We start from the raw sequence: 15,539 nt of genomic DNA, 5'->3' as shown, positions 1-15,539 counted from the left end.
CGTCGCTTGGGGATTCAGGTTGATATAGCCTCCACTATCAAGAACATAAATGTTCACTCTGGCTGGTGGGGAGAAACAGTGAATTACACACTGGCTCTTAAAACTTTCACACAGAACTGATATTATTTGTGCTCATAAGTGACTCATACTACTTGAACTTTCATTTCATTGCACAAAGCAAGTCACATCCCCACAGCTAAATTTAATGGGGTGGAGAAGTATAGTGGCACCTTTGTCCATAAGGGTGAGAACCAGAAATATTTGGTGAACAGCACTAATGTTCCACAGCTACTCTGTCTTGTTATGTTTCTTGTTAGGCAAAGTAGAAATTGATTTTGATTTTGCACTGGAAAGGGGAAAACAGATGAAGAGTTATCAGTTCTCATTTTTCTTCCAATGTACAATAAAATTTCTTTGTAATAAAGATGGTAAGCTAGGTTTGGTGGTGGAATGATGCCTCCTTTATTGGGGGGAAAGGTCAGGGGAAACTTGCTGTGTGCTCCTGGCTGCTGGAGTCTGTGGGAGAGGACAGAGACCCACCCACCATCACAGTCTCCCCAAACCTGTCTCAGTCCCCAGTGATCTGCCTACCAGCATCACTTTCTGAAGAAGCCCTATCAACCTCTTCATGGTTTCCAGTCAAAAGACTTGGAGAACTAATCTCATTATGATTCAAATCTCTGTTTCCCTAAATCACTGTCAGAATTCCAAGCATCCCAAGTAATCTGTCATCATAGAGACATTTATCCCCACTCTTCTCTGTAATTTCACTCCATTTTCCATTCTCCTGTGTTTTCTGCAACTTACAATATGCACGAGCTAACTCCCTGCCACTGCTCAATCCTAGCAAATTCATTTTCCTCTTTCTGAGATATCTACTTCAGATCCTCTTTTTTCCTCTCAAACATCTCTCATATCTCAGAGGAATAATAGATGAAATCAGATATAAAACGACATCTTCCACCACCTAATCCACTCACACCTACCTGCTTTGGTACCTACATACCCCATCTTCACTCTTGTTCAAAAGGATCGTATCCCCATACCAATCTAATGCCAGCTCCCCATGTGCCCTGGATCTCAATTCCTTTTTTCTTCTTAAGAACATTCTCTTTTAATTACCCATTTTCTGTCCTGTATTGTGAATTTCTCTCTCTGCTAGATCATTCAGCAAATAAGCATGCGTTCAGACCATCTACTAAAAGCTTCCCCTGAATCATCACTACCTCTCAGCTATTGCTCCATTTCCTTCTTCCTTTCAAAGAAAAATTTCTTGAAAGAAGTTTTTATAACTGTGCAATCTCACCTCCTTCTCTACTAAACTTACTTCAAGGATGCTTTTATTTTATCATGTTATTAACATAATTTTTACCAAGATCAAATGCTACCAATTGCTAATGCTTACAGAAGTGCTTTCCACAGGCAGGTTGTGTTCCAAACACTTTGTACATATTAACCCATTTACTCTTTGATTAACCCCTATGAAGATGGTGCTATTAATATTCCTCTTTTAGACATGAAAAAAAAAAACCTCTGTTGTCCATGGATAGTAGGTAACTTGATTAAAGTCAAACAGTTATTAGGAGAAGCTTAGATTTGAATCAAACTACTCTGACTTTGAAGTCCATGCTCTTAGCCACTGCACTGTATTACTTTTTTTACGAACAATTATTTCTCTTCTTTTAATTAGACCATTCAACATAATTTGACATAGCTGATCAATCTCTCCTTTGGGAAACATTTTATTCCTTGGTCTTCTATTCCTTCATTTTGTGCACTTTTCCTTTTGCTTCATGTGCTGCTTTTCATCAGTCTCCTTGCTGTCTCCCCCATTCCAGATCTAGATTTTAGGCCGATCTTTTCCTTTTTCTTTCTCTATGGGCAACCTTTCCATGGTAGTCTTGTTCACTCCATGGCTTTACATAACATCTATAGGATTAGGTTTCTTAAGTCTGTATCTGCAGACTAGATCTAGTCCTTAGACTTTATTTCACAAATGTTGCTGTCTGATTTACATGTCTACTTGGGTATCTTATAAGGATCTCATCCTTAACATGGCCCAAACAGAAGTACAGAAAGATATCGTAAACTCACCAATCTGCCAACTTCCTCTTTCCTCAGGCATTCTATGTCTATCAAAACCACCAACTTCTAATTGCTCAGTCCAAGCTTAAGAGTAATCCTGGATTCTGCTTTCCCTCACAGACCACATTCAATCCATTGGTAAATCAAACCAAGACTCCACTGATATATCCTTGACCTGCTACTTCTCCCCATCTTTGCTGCTATTATCTAGTCTAAGTCCCATCCTTCATAACCCAGACTCCTACAACCTCTTCATAACTCGGATCCACTCTTCTCTTCTTCAATTCTATCTCTAAAGAGCAGCCTGAGTAAATTTCTAAAGCATAGATGAGATGACACCAGTTCCACCCAAAGGCTTCCCCTTGCAAGGAGAATAAAATCCTGTCTGGTTACTGTAGCATACCAGCCCCTACATAATCAGCTTCCATTTCAGTCACATTTTCCTCAACCTCTCAAATTGTCCAGCCACCCTGGCAATTGCTGTCCAGTGAAAACACAACACTTTTTCCTGTTTTAGGCCTTATAATTTGTTGCTCCCTCTGTTTGGAATGTTCTTACTTTATTAAATCTTCATTGGAGGCTTCCTTCTCATGTTTCAGCTCACCATTCACATTACCTCCTCAGAGAGACCTTCCTTGAGACTCTTAAGAAATATACAACTCACCTCTGCTCAATTACTCTCAATCATGTTACTCTACTGTACTTTCTTCAAGGAGTTGAGAAACCTAACATTTTCTTAATCATTAACTTGTCTTAATCATTAATGTTTATTATTTATTTTATTATATAAGCTCTTTGAGGGCAGGGAGAGACTGTGTTCTTTTTATTCATTGCTGTATTTCTAATACTCAGAACTGTGTCTGATGTGTGAAATCACTTAAAATGTGACTAAGTGAAGTAGAATGTAGAAAGCAGAATATTAGCTTGCATACTATAAAGCATTCAGTAAATTAAAGCAAAATGACTCATCCTTAGCTTAGAAAATATTTTCCAGAGCATAAGAATGTAGGAACAGAAACCTGGCTCTCTTTTTAGCTTTCATAGAGATAGATTTAAATTTGAATCAAACACAGAACATGCCCATTTATGTCTAGGGTGGCAGGAACATCTTTATAACCTTGGACATGGTATCTGCCTCTTGAAAGTTCTTTGGAGGATTATGTGTGAAAGCTGTATGTTACACCTGAGTTTCTTGGTCTCACATGGAGGCATAAGAGGTGGACAATATGTGTGATTTGCTTGGGAAAATCTGAGCAAGCTATCCAGCCTAAATTACTGTACACTGGTTCCTTTCATCTCCAAGGGGAAAGATTAATATAAATGCATGATATGTCGATCTCATTTGCAGTGGGTCTCAATATGTTTATACCATTAAACAACTTCAGATCTCCTACTTTCCTCTTTAAATTTCTGTTTTTGTATCAATCAGAATTTTAACATTTATGAGAGCATAAAGTTTCAACAAATGTTTGATTTTAAGGTTTTAATTTTAGCAGATAAAACTTGTTTTATCACTTCACAACAGGGTTACTATTTTGACAAAAAAATGCTTAAAAAAAAGAAAATAATGAAGATCACACTCCTGTCATAATGTGATAAATGAGGTTCAAAATTTTCATAAATCCCAGAAAGCTCAGTAACTTTCCTTAAAGGTTTACAAAATGTGTATGAGAACCTGTCAGATTATTGGACTGGGTTTCCAGGCAACTGGAAATTCATCCAAGTTCATTATATAGTTTGGTGACAGTGTATTTTCAGGCAATATTGAAAGGAATGATCCTGGGTTCTGGGACTGGCTGGAACTTCCAGAAAAATGATGGCAATTTTAATAATCAGTCAATTAGTTCATTTCCCGGGAAACTGGGCAGAAAAGTACTGAGGATGTAGATGTCGACCCTCTTCCTCTAACTTCCTGAGAGGGGGTTCCCTGCCTGGCCCTCACATTCCCTGCTTCAAGAAGAGTATAAACTTTATTAGTACCCATTTGCTTTGAGAATGAGGCTGGCCTCAGCCCTATTGCGTGGCACCTTGTTCAGGAGTTTACTTTACTTTGGTTAACACATTGAACAAAAAGTCATATGCAAATAAATATGTTTTTGATAGCATCACATATTGCCTCTATATCAGACTGTTTTAACAGCTCATTCTAATCTAATCACTAATTGTTCTTGCTTCACCAAGCATTTACTGACAGAAATGTTCCTACCACATTTAGAAAAGAAATCAAATCTGCATTACAGAGTTAGCATCATTGTATTTCTAGTTTCATGCATGGCGGATCACTTACAGAGCTCTATTTAAATGTACTTCTAATTTAAAAGGGCGGAAGAGTGTCCAAAGCTTTCTCAATGTTATCTTTTGGTTTTGTTTGTGCAGCTCACCATGTTAAAACCGGAACTTGCGAGGTGGTGGCACTCCACAGATGCTGTAATAAGAACAAGATAGAAGAACGGTCACAGACGGTCAAGTGTTCCTGCTTCCCCGGGCAGGTGGCAGGCACCACTCGAGCTGCTCCATCTTGTGTGGATGGTGCGACTTCTATTGCTCCTTGTGATAGCACAGCTGGGGACTGCTTAGCCCTGGAACCTCACTATAATGCTATCAACTAGAGTCAATCCTGGGACACCACACTGTAAATCACATGGTCGAAATGAGGTTATTTGGAGGGAATTTTGAAATTTAAAATCTTATGCAGTTTTGTTACAGAAGGAATTATAATGAGGTTCCATTAAGTCAATGTGCTTATTTTGATGCCATGAAGTATTTATTTCCTGGTGGATGGTGGGGGGAGAGGTACATATAAATTAATTGGGAAAGGAAAGATGAAAATGTATGATTTAATAGTATAGGTTCCCAAACCAATGGATGTTCTTAAATTAAAAAAATCAATACTATATATACATATAAGTGAATGTTTAGTTGTAGATAGAATTCACATGAGATATCTGTTTTCATGAAGATACATCAAAATATTAATTTCTTTCTTTGAGGGTTCACCTAATTATAATGGAATATAGATCTTCACATGGATTTATTTAATTGCTGTTACCATAAATGGTAATCTGTTAAGTGCTCACATTAGCATGGTGTATTCCTTGTGATGAGGTTATGGCTCAAGGTAAAAAAATGATGTGTTAACTCTAACAAACATCCTTCTGATTTTCAGCCTAGTGATTGAAAATATCACATTGATTATAAAATATTGACTCTTGATGGGTGACAGGCCCATTTTTATATGCTTATATAAATTGGTGCATATACACGTTCACATAGTTTCTTTTCAGTGTATTAGTTTTCATGAAGCCTATATTTTCACATGAAAATTCCTTCATTGCACTGATAGTTAACAATATTGTATTTTACACTTAAAATTTTGCTAGGAAGATAGATCTCATTTTAAGTGTTCTCCCCACAATAAAATGAAATTTTTAAAAAAGAAAAATTATTTTAGTTAGAAAATCTTGAAAGGTTTGGTCTTTTTGAACAAAAAACAAAGCATGCTTGAAATTCCAGTCTTCCTAGTGGTAGGAAAAATCAGTGGCTTTTGTTTTTCATTAAATGTGCACCTGGAAAACTAATAGTCCAAAATATAAAACATTGAGTAGATTATTCTCTCTCATAGCTTCCATAGTGGAACAGAAATGGTGGTGCCATATGCAGCCTTGTCTAGAAGGGGAAGAATGTAAAGTTCTTCCAGATCGGAAAGGATGGAGCTGTTCATCTGGGAATAAAGTGAAAACAACTAGGGTAAGTGGACAGCCAGCTTGGAAAAGCAAAATGTCTCTGAATTAATAAAGAATGGGAGCATGTGTGTATCTCTTTAAGTGGTAGTTGTAGAATGAGAGAGTATATTTTTACATAGTATGTTTGTTGCCCATTTTCCCTTAATTTATTTTTTCATAGAACATTTTTATTTCACTCAGAATTACATTTTGTAAAGATTATCATCCACTGTCATGTTATCTGATAAATAAACAAACACTATTCCTTCATGTGATACTGAGAGAAATATGAACTCCCCTTCCTCAAGGATGCATGTTAAATTCTAGGAAGGTGACCTTGATCCCTTATTCTTCTGATGTATGGTAACCTGAATAAATGCTGGGAAAAATTTATTTTATATATTACTCATAATAAAAATTTCCAACTAAGGTTTTCTTTGTTTTGTGAAAGTAATTATTTTGATCTCCCCAATTTCTTGATCATTAAGTAGTTAATGGTTCACAATCACTGTAATGGGTTACTGATGATAGGAGTTTCAGAATCTCAGAATCAATAAAAAAAAATACTCTTAAGACAATGATGTATTTTATTTTTGAAATGACTGACCTCTGGGGGATGAAGAGAAAAGTGAAAAATAGCTTTATTCTTTGATTTCCTAATTAGCTACATGGATATTCTAGACTGGCAGAATTTGAATTCTTCGTTGAATTAGTGAATGAGGGTTTTGTCTTGCTTTGTTTTTTTTCTTTGAGGGAATGCAAACTATTGATTAGAGTTGAGTAATTGAGGAATAGAACAGAATGATGATATAAGGAGATGTTCTATAAAAAGTAAAATAAAACTAGAGGTTGGTTAATTTACAATATTATTTAACATAGTAGTTTTTTTAACCTTGTCTGGACACATTCAAAAAAGGATTATTTTATAATCTCATCTAGATATATAATGCAGTCTGCCAAGTAATGTCTCTAATGCATTGACTAATTAGACATACACAGAAGTGACTAAGTTTCAAATAGCATAAATAAAAACATACTTTGTCAAATTTTCTTGACTATAACTTGTTAGCTAAATGTTGGCATACTTTTTGAAAATACATTGAGTGCATGATCAGTTATTTTGAATAATTATTTTATTCGCTGAGTTAACAGATGTTACAGTCCATATTAATTCTAACAATATAAAATTTCCTGAAAAGCTATTTATACCATGACAATATTTTTCCCCTAACACTATTAATTTTCAGTTTAAAATAGGAATCATGGAGATTCACTAAAGGTTTGATATTCTAAAACCAATAAAAAATTATGAGCTCTGTACAGCCAAATTCTGTTTTTACTACTTTAGTGAACAAAGGAAAGCTAACATTTATTGTACACTTAAAACATATGCCATATATTGAACAGAGTGCTTTACATGAATTAGCTCATTTAATCCTCTTAATAGCCCAGTGAAGAAGATAATATTATTATCTCCTTTTTACAGATGAGTAAACCAAAACCAAGTTAAGTGACTTCCCAAGGACATATAGCTAATTAATTGGGGAGCCAGGGTTCAAAATATGGTCCCATTCCAAAATCTAATCTCTTAGCCTGTATTTTGTACTAGATATTAATAATTAACTTATTCTTGAGTAACAGTGATAAAAGTTTCCTATAGTTACTTTCACATAAGGTCGACCTTTAAAAATATCTTTAACTTTCTGGATCATTGAAATGAAAAGGTCAAGACCATGCAATCTAAATTCTCATAGAAAATGTTTTTTCAGAAGTGCTGTTTTACTCCCTGTTGGCCTGTTGGCTGTATGCTCAATGATCCAAACTGAAAATTGAGTCTCTGCTTCACAAATTCTTCCTGATGTAATAAAACAAAATGGATGAGGGACTGAAGACTCATGAGTAGGGAAAACCACATCTACACCCTATAGGTTGTTTCAGTTGTAAAACGTTATTCCACCTATAGTGGATAGTACTTTCTATTTTTATCTCTTTGGACTTGAAGAATAACTGGTAATGGAGGACCTCATTTAAGACATTGCAGAGAGCATTCATGCAACAGTAGGTGTTTGGATTAAATTACTTTTAAGATCTCTTCCAATTCTAAGAGTCTATGATTCCCACTTACAAAAATCACCATGTAAAAGAGAAGAGGAGAAGGCTTAAAAGAAAGAGCTTCCTGAGTACAATCAAAATAAATTATTATCCTTTTTTTTTTTCTTCACAAGAAAAATATTGCTTATGGAAATGGAGCTACTTCGAGATTTTCAACTAAAGGAACATCACGGCATTCCAAATGGCTAGGCAAAAATGTGTAATTATATTTGGATCACAAAACAATTTGGGCAGATTTCCCTGGTGCCAAAAAAAGAAGCAAAGTTTTCAAAGTCATCAGGTTATTGTTGCTCTGCCATTCCCACTGAAATGGTGCAAAAAGTGTAGGAGATAAGAAAAAATTCTTGCAATAGCTCTGGGCGCATTATTAGTTTGTCCACAGTTGAAGTGTTATGACAGAGGTAGTTTTCAGTATGCATAAATAGCAGCAATATTATTAAGAAGAACTTGAGTCATGGTTTAATCATTGGATTCATTATCCACATGCCCATTTTGAATAAGGTGAGCCAAGAAGCCATGATTTGGAGCCCTGAGCCAAGAAGCCATGAGCCAAGAAGCCATGATTTGGAGCCCTGATTTGGCAGGTCCCAGTCACAAATGAAACATCAAGAAATTACCTAGGAATAGGTTACGAAGTAACTCAAGAGCTGCTCTCAGCCAAAATCTAGTTGTGTTTCTTATGTGAGATATGTTGGTCTTATGGGATTACCACTGGAAGCAAAATGGCTTGAGAAATGATTAAAATTTGCAATAATGTATACCCTCCCTTATAATTGCCCATATCCAATCTGGAGTGCTCAGATAAGCCTAATGTTAGAAAAAAAAGCAGTCAGCCCAAAATAATAACAAGGCTTGTGTGGCCTCAGCAGAGATGAATGGTACCTTCCAGAACTCACTACAAATGAGGGGCTGGGTAAACTCCCTATTTAAGGCTAATTTGAAACCTATATTGTACTTTCTACAAATGTGAATTATAGTCTCCTTCTGCCTTTGTATTAGATTCAGGAAGCTTTTTTGTTCTGACCCATTTACTATTGGTGCTAACAAGGGGAAAAGGCAAGGAATAGAAAGCCATTTTTGGAACATCAATATTTTGTTGCATGCATGCTCTTCAAAGCCTCAAACATTTAATTGGAGAGAATGGAAGACGCAACATTTGTTTCCCAAACCCTATTTCTCATTCTGATGGTGGTAAACTTAGGACTACCTATGACATCCACAATCATCTCTTGTATTACTTTTAAGATCTCCTAAGTTAAAAAGAAAGAAAGGAAAAGTCATATAAGCCTTTTAATTTCCAACTCACTTTTAAAGATAAATAATAAAGTACTTTTCAAAGAGCCATTAATAAAAGAATACTCTTTCCAGTGTGAGAGAGCATATCATTATATTCTAATTATACAATACAAAAGTATCAGGGGGGAAAGGTGCTGCAGAGCATGTAAAGATATGAAGAAAAAAACCTTTAACATTGTTGGAATCATCAGAAAAAACAGGCTGTGATTAATTTCTTTGAGTATTTTGATATTCGTTCCCTCTGGAAGATCTAAAGGAAGTAATATTCTGCTTTTAGGATTTAGATTTGCCCACTGGTATGGACAGCAAGCCCCAAACTACAGTGGTCCTGTAGCTTTTGTGTTTGATTTTTAGCAAAGGAAAAATGAACTTAACTTCATTATATAAGTATTATATAAGGCTTTATATTATCATTAGAAAGATTATCTTTATCAATCGCAAATCCCAGGTCTATTGACTTTTTATATGCTATAAGAAGAACTTTTCTGGGTAATCTTTAACTAATTAGAATTTTTTCATCTTTATTCATTTATTTAAAGTGCCTTAAGCAGATAAAATGTCTGTAATTTTTTGAATGTCCCTTCAAATATAAATTAATTTTAAGGGCATACATTATGATCTTATCTTATTATATTTTGTAATGAAAAAACATCAGATATTAAGAATTTCATATGTATAACATTCTAGAATAGTGCTTATATTATAATCAAAACAACAAAAGCAAATATGGAAGCATTTACTTAGCTCTTACTGTGTGGTGGGCACTCTGCTGAGTGCATTGCAGGTATTATCTTACTTAATTTACCCAACCACAGTAGACATTAAGGAGGATACAGATATGTATGGCATGATCCCAGCCCACAAGGAATATTCCACCTAGTGGGGGAATGAATAGTGTACAGTTGCATTATTCTTTTCTTTATCCATAAGCAACCCATTGACAATAACTACTGGAATCAGTGGTAAATATAAGCCAAGAATAACATCATTATAATAATGGGGTTGCACAAACCTTTAGTTTAGCTTCCTCATCTGCAAAACAAAATGATGATATTGAGCTAGATTCAATTTCAAGTTACTTGAATCAACATTTATTCTTTGGTTCCATGTGCCAAGGACATTTCTATCTTCCTTTCCAGCTAAAATTTATATGACACTAATAACTGGCTAATACCAGAAGATAGATAAGTATTAGGTTTTTAATTCTTTCCCTGAAAGGGAGAAGAGAAATAGCATTGTGTGAGGCATTGCTGATGAAATCCTCAAGTTGTCCTCTTCCAGATACTACTGAATTTATACCAAGGTTCAGTGAATCTGCTCAGTTGGTAGATCTGAACAGTATCCAGGACTGTTATTTAAGACCAAAGGCAAAGGAAGAACTCTGCAAGAGGAAAAAGTTCATTTCCTTACCTTAAGGTGGTACAATTGTGTGAATTCTTCAGTCATAATGCTCCCTCTTGCCTTGCAAATTTAAGTACAGGTTTAGGATAGTGTAGTTCTTTCTTGATCAGCCCTTTCTTAACAGGCATGCCCCCATTCATTTATCTTCATCTCTCCTCCAGTCAGGCCCTAAATTGTACTCTGGTCCACAGCACAAAGCACAATGACCTTTAGGGCAGCAGCTTCTAAATTATGTTTATGGTACCCATAATAAAAATATATCTTACCTTGTGATCCAACATACACACAACACACACAACACACACATGCCACACTAAAATGAATAGTGCATTCTGATATTTTGATTTGATTTTCTTCTTTCTTCCCTCCCTGTTTCCCTTTACCCTTCCTTCCTTCCTTCCTTCCTTCCTTCCTTCCTTCCTTCCTTCCTTCCTTCCTTCCTTCCTTCCTTCCTTCCTTCCTTCCTTCCTTCCTTCCTTCCTTCCTTCCTTCCTTCCTTCCTTCCTTCCTTCCCAACCCAATAAATTGATTTTATCACCTGCTTATATGTTTCCACCTGAAGTTTGAAAAACACAACTTTAGGAAGTGATATTTGATTGTTTCCTATGTCTGCTCATGGAACTGATGGCCACTGCTAACTTGTAGAGATACAAGCTACCAAATAAACTAAGTTTTCAAATCAATTTACCTTCCAAATTTTAATTTTTAATATGTGTATGCAATATTTTTGGCATAAAATATTTATAAGACCTCTTTGTAAAATATGGATTTTTATGGGGAAGAATATGTATGCTGTGTATATTCATTCATTTAAAAAGTCTTTATTGTCTACTATTGTTATATTCTGTTCTAAGTTCTGGGCAGAGCAAGAAAAAAGCAAAGCAAAACAAAACAATAAAAATGAATGAGAATTCCTGCCCTCAAAAGGCCTATATTCTAATAGGGTGTATTAATTTTCTGTTGCTGCCATAGCAAATTACCATAATTTAGTGACTTAATACAATACTCATTAATTATCCGCAGGCTAGACATCCGGTCTGGGCATAGTGTGGCTCAGCTGGGTCTCTGCTCTGGGTTTCACAAGGCTGAAATCAAGGGCTGTTTCTCACCTTTTCACAACAGGTCTGTGTTTCTGGAGGCTCAGGGGAGAATCTGCTTCCATCCTCATTCAGGATATTGTCAGAATTTGGTTCCTTATAAACACAGGACTGAGATTTCTGTTTCTTTAGCAGCTCTCCTTAGGAGCCTCTCTCACCTCCTTCAGGATGCCTGCTTTTCTGGTCACATTTCCACTTTCACCCCAAACCAGCAATGGCTGAAGCTCTCTGACCTCCTCTATTCCCCATCTCTCCTCTGTCTTCCTTTTTCTCTGCATCTCTCTGAAGGACTCTTCTACCTTTCTCTCATCCTTTTAATTTTAAGGTCTCAGATGATTACATTGGGTCCACCTAGATAATCCAGGGTGTATCCTCCTGTTAAGGTCAGCTGACTAGCAACCTGACCTATATCAGCAAAGTCCCTTTACAGCTACTGAGATTAGTATTTGTTTGAATAATCTAGGAATGTAAATCTTGGAAGTACATCTTTAGGATTCTGCCTACCACATAGGAAGAGAAGAAAATAAAGTAAGTAAAATGTATAAAATGTTAGATGGTGATAAGTGCCATGTTAAAAAATAAAGCAAGGAAGGGAAATGGAGAGTGCCGAGTAAGGGAGTTTGCATATTTGATTAAAGTGGTGGAGGTAAGAGGATGAGTCACATGGCTATCTGGGGGGCAAGCTTTATAGGCAGAACAAGTGCAATGGGCACTGCCCTGGGCAAATCATATACAGGGGTAAGCAATGATGCTTGTGTATGGAATGGAGTGAACTAGGGCAAGTGGTAGAATTAGGGTTAGAGAGGCAACATGAGGCATGTCACAGATGACTTAAACTTTCATCCTAAACGAAAAGAATGAGGGAGCTGCCATGAGGTGGGATGGAGAGAACTATGGGAACAATATGTTTTATGTTTTACATTAATATCTACTTATTCTAGGTCATGTAACTTAATGAAAAACTAAATATGATATAACATCTTGAATTTGATATTTCTTAAGAAGAGTAGGTGGATGTTTTTTACTACAGTGCTGAGAAATGTAGACATTAAATGAGTGAAATTCATATTAGACCAGATTTAAAATCTGAAGTTATATGGAGATTGGAAACAAAACACTTAAGGAACCATGTGATCACTATAATAATATTAAATTTTTAATGAAGAGATGTGGATGGAAAGGCATTAATATATTTAAGATATCTTTTTCCTCAGTTAGATATTGAGTTCAAGGTGGGTAGGACACCAAGCTAGGTGTCCAGGAGGTAGCATTATTTAAAATTAACATTTTTAAACCTGGTGTTTTAAATTTAAGAGCTGCTTACTTAATTAACAAAAATTTAATAGGGCCAAGAGTATCTGCCTTGGTATTTGTTTAGAGAGTTTGAGGAAATTAGTACCAAAAAATATATCATCAGGCTATATTTTCAAAACTTGGCCTGTATCTTGTAATTAAAATGAGAAATAGGCAGTATATGAGTGCTTTGAAGTTCATAAGACTTACATGCTTCTATAGTATTTGAGTTAGGTGTTTATTTGTAGATGTGACTCTGAATATGACTCTGGGTGTAATTTTATAGTTAATTGTGAATGTTCACACATTGTAATAGTATCTAGTTTGGGAACCATAGAATTTCATTATCAATTGCAAGGTACAGCTTTAGGCTGCTACTCATGTCCTGTGAATTAAGTCGTAAGGGCAATATCTCTGTCTCTTACCTCATGGTTGATGGCTTAAATTCTGTCAGGGTTTTATTTTTAACATTTAAGACCTTGATATTTGTTTTAAGGTAAGCATTCCTAAGAGAGGCAACACTTTTACTTGTTTTTGGTTACCTGAAGTGCCTTAATAAAGGAATAGCACCTCCTAGGACTTGAAGAACAGAAGATTATGTTCAAGGAATCACACTTAGTGGTGCTTCTATGTTCTTTTTTTTTCTATAGTGAGTAACAAACCTCCTATTAGAAAATATAGGAAATCTCTCCCGTACACATTCCCTCATGGATCTGTCCTCCCTCTCCCCCTCACACGTTTTCCGTGCAATTTAAATCTCTTGATCAATGATTTCAGATCCAATTTTATTTTCTTAGCCTGGAGAGTGGAGTGAAGATGCAGTTGAGAAATAAAAGGTAATTTTCCCACAAGCTCAGAATTCCAAATGCTCTGTGATTGGTGCTGAGATTGTGTAGAAAAACACAGCTGTGGCCTAATTCCCAGTTCTCTCCAGGATGAGAGTAAATCCAACCACCCTATTGGGCAATTCATGACTGGCCATTCCACCTCTGAATAGAGGGTTGTTTGTGAGGTGTGCCCAATACAAAGGGTCTATCTTTATAATGATCAGATTTCATCTGGGGTTGCCCAATGAAGTTCTGGACACCAACTTTTACCGGGCTAGAAAATATGAGGTTTATGTAATGAATTTTATGGATATTTACTTCAGAAAATAAAAGCACTGGGAGTAGCATGTTTTAAATTATTGAAAAGTATAGCATATGAAAGAAAAAATTAGATATGTTCTGTGTGACTACAAAAAATACAGCTAGGACCAAGGAATAACTTTTTCAGTGTAAACTCTAGATGACATTGAATTGGCTCTCTTGAGAAATAGTTAAATTTCTCATTTCTGGATGGTATCAATGTATGATTTAAAGATTGAGCAGAAATCCACAAAGTTGACTATGTCAACTTATCAAAACAAACAACAAACAGCTTATGCAAAAGTGTATAAAAATGTATAAAAATCATGTCTTGCTCACAGAATTGAAACCAATTCATGGGGTAAGTTCACGTATGTGAGGGGAAGTAGGTTAAGGGAAATCCCTTGGAGGGGAATTTTGGCACGCTGAGTTTATATCATGATGGGCTTTTCAATGCCAAGCTAAAAGATGTGGATTTTATTCTCTAAGTGATGGTGGGTCATTGAGGAACCATAAGTAAATAGAGAGAAGGGTCTGATTTACACGTTGGGAAGTCCATCTGGCTGCAATGGGTCAATAGAATTGAAGAGGGTATGAGAAATGGGCCTGAAATAAGATTGGGAAATGATGATAGCGTAGGTGTGAAAGGCTGGGAAATAGAATTGATAGGACTTGGTAATTAATTAGATATGAAAAGCGAATGAAAGAAAAAAATTCCAGACTCAAAAGAATATATTTCTCATGTATTTCTGGCTTAACTTATTTGGTGATAGTAGTCAATAGGGAGATTAAGAGGTGGAGATATCTAGTGAATAATTTGATATATAGGTCTAGAAATAAAGACAGAAATATGGAAATCATTATTCCCTAGATGGTATTAAAATAATTAATTAAGAAAGCTCTCCCAAAAGGAATGCATAGAAAAAAAGAACATCAAAAATAGTTCAGGAACTAATGTAGAAGGGGTGCCTGCTAAGGAGCATGAAATGAGGACATAGACATAGAAGGAAAGCCAAGAAGGACCAGAGTCTGGGAGAATGCAGAAGGAGAAATTTCTAGGGAGCCAGGGCTGTCAATAAATACAACAAAGATAGGGAACCTACAGGCGGATTATATTCCTTCAAGTCTCTTTCTGAATGTGGGATTTGCAAGAAATATTGGAAGCTCATTGTCCATTAGATAAACATGATTTGCATTATCATAAGCTTAAAATTTGCCTTCTAGTGGATTGGTGTCATTCGTAACACATGGTAAACATGCAGAATATACAACCACTGAAAACAGAATGCATTTCTAGAAATGCTTTAAATAATAAGAATAAATATGAGGCTCTTTAGCAGAGCTAACACACTCCATTTAAGGGAAGCTTGTCTGTTTGTTCATTCATTCATTCACTCTGTGAAGAT

General features: G+C 35.8%; 1 protein-coding gene across 1 annotated transcript in view; it reads left to right on the top strand.

Annotated features, from left to right (window-relative positions):
* The window catches only part of TAFA2 (TAFA chemokine like family member 2), a 422,620-nt gene that overhangs the window by 380,139 nt on the left and 26,942 nt on the right, over positions 1-15,539 (top strand). Inside the window, exons 3-4 of the mRNA XM_020287527.2 lie at positions 4,462-4,614; positions 5,708-5,832. Of these exons, the coding sequence (XP_020143116.1) occupies positions 4,462-4,614; positions 5,708-5,832 (278 nt within the window). The remainder of the gene's footprint in view (positions 1-4,461; positions 4,615-5,707; positions 5,833-15,539) is intronic.

This window comes from Microcebus murinus, chromosome 10 (assembly GCF_040939455.1).
Source record: "Microcebus murinus isolate Inina chromosome 10, M.murinus_Inina_mat1.0, whole genome shotgun sequence".
Classification (NCBI taxonomy): Eukaryota; Metazoa; Chordata; class Mammalia; order Primates; family Cheirogaleidae; genus Microcebus; species Microcebus murinus.
This window is presented reverse-complemented; position numbering and strand designations above follow the sequence as displayed.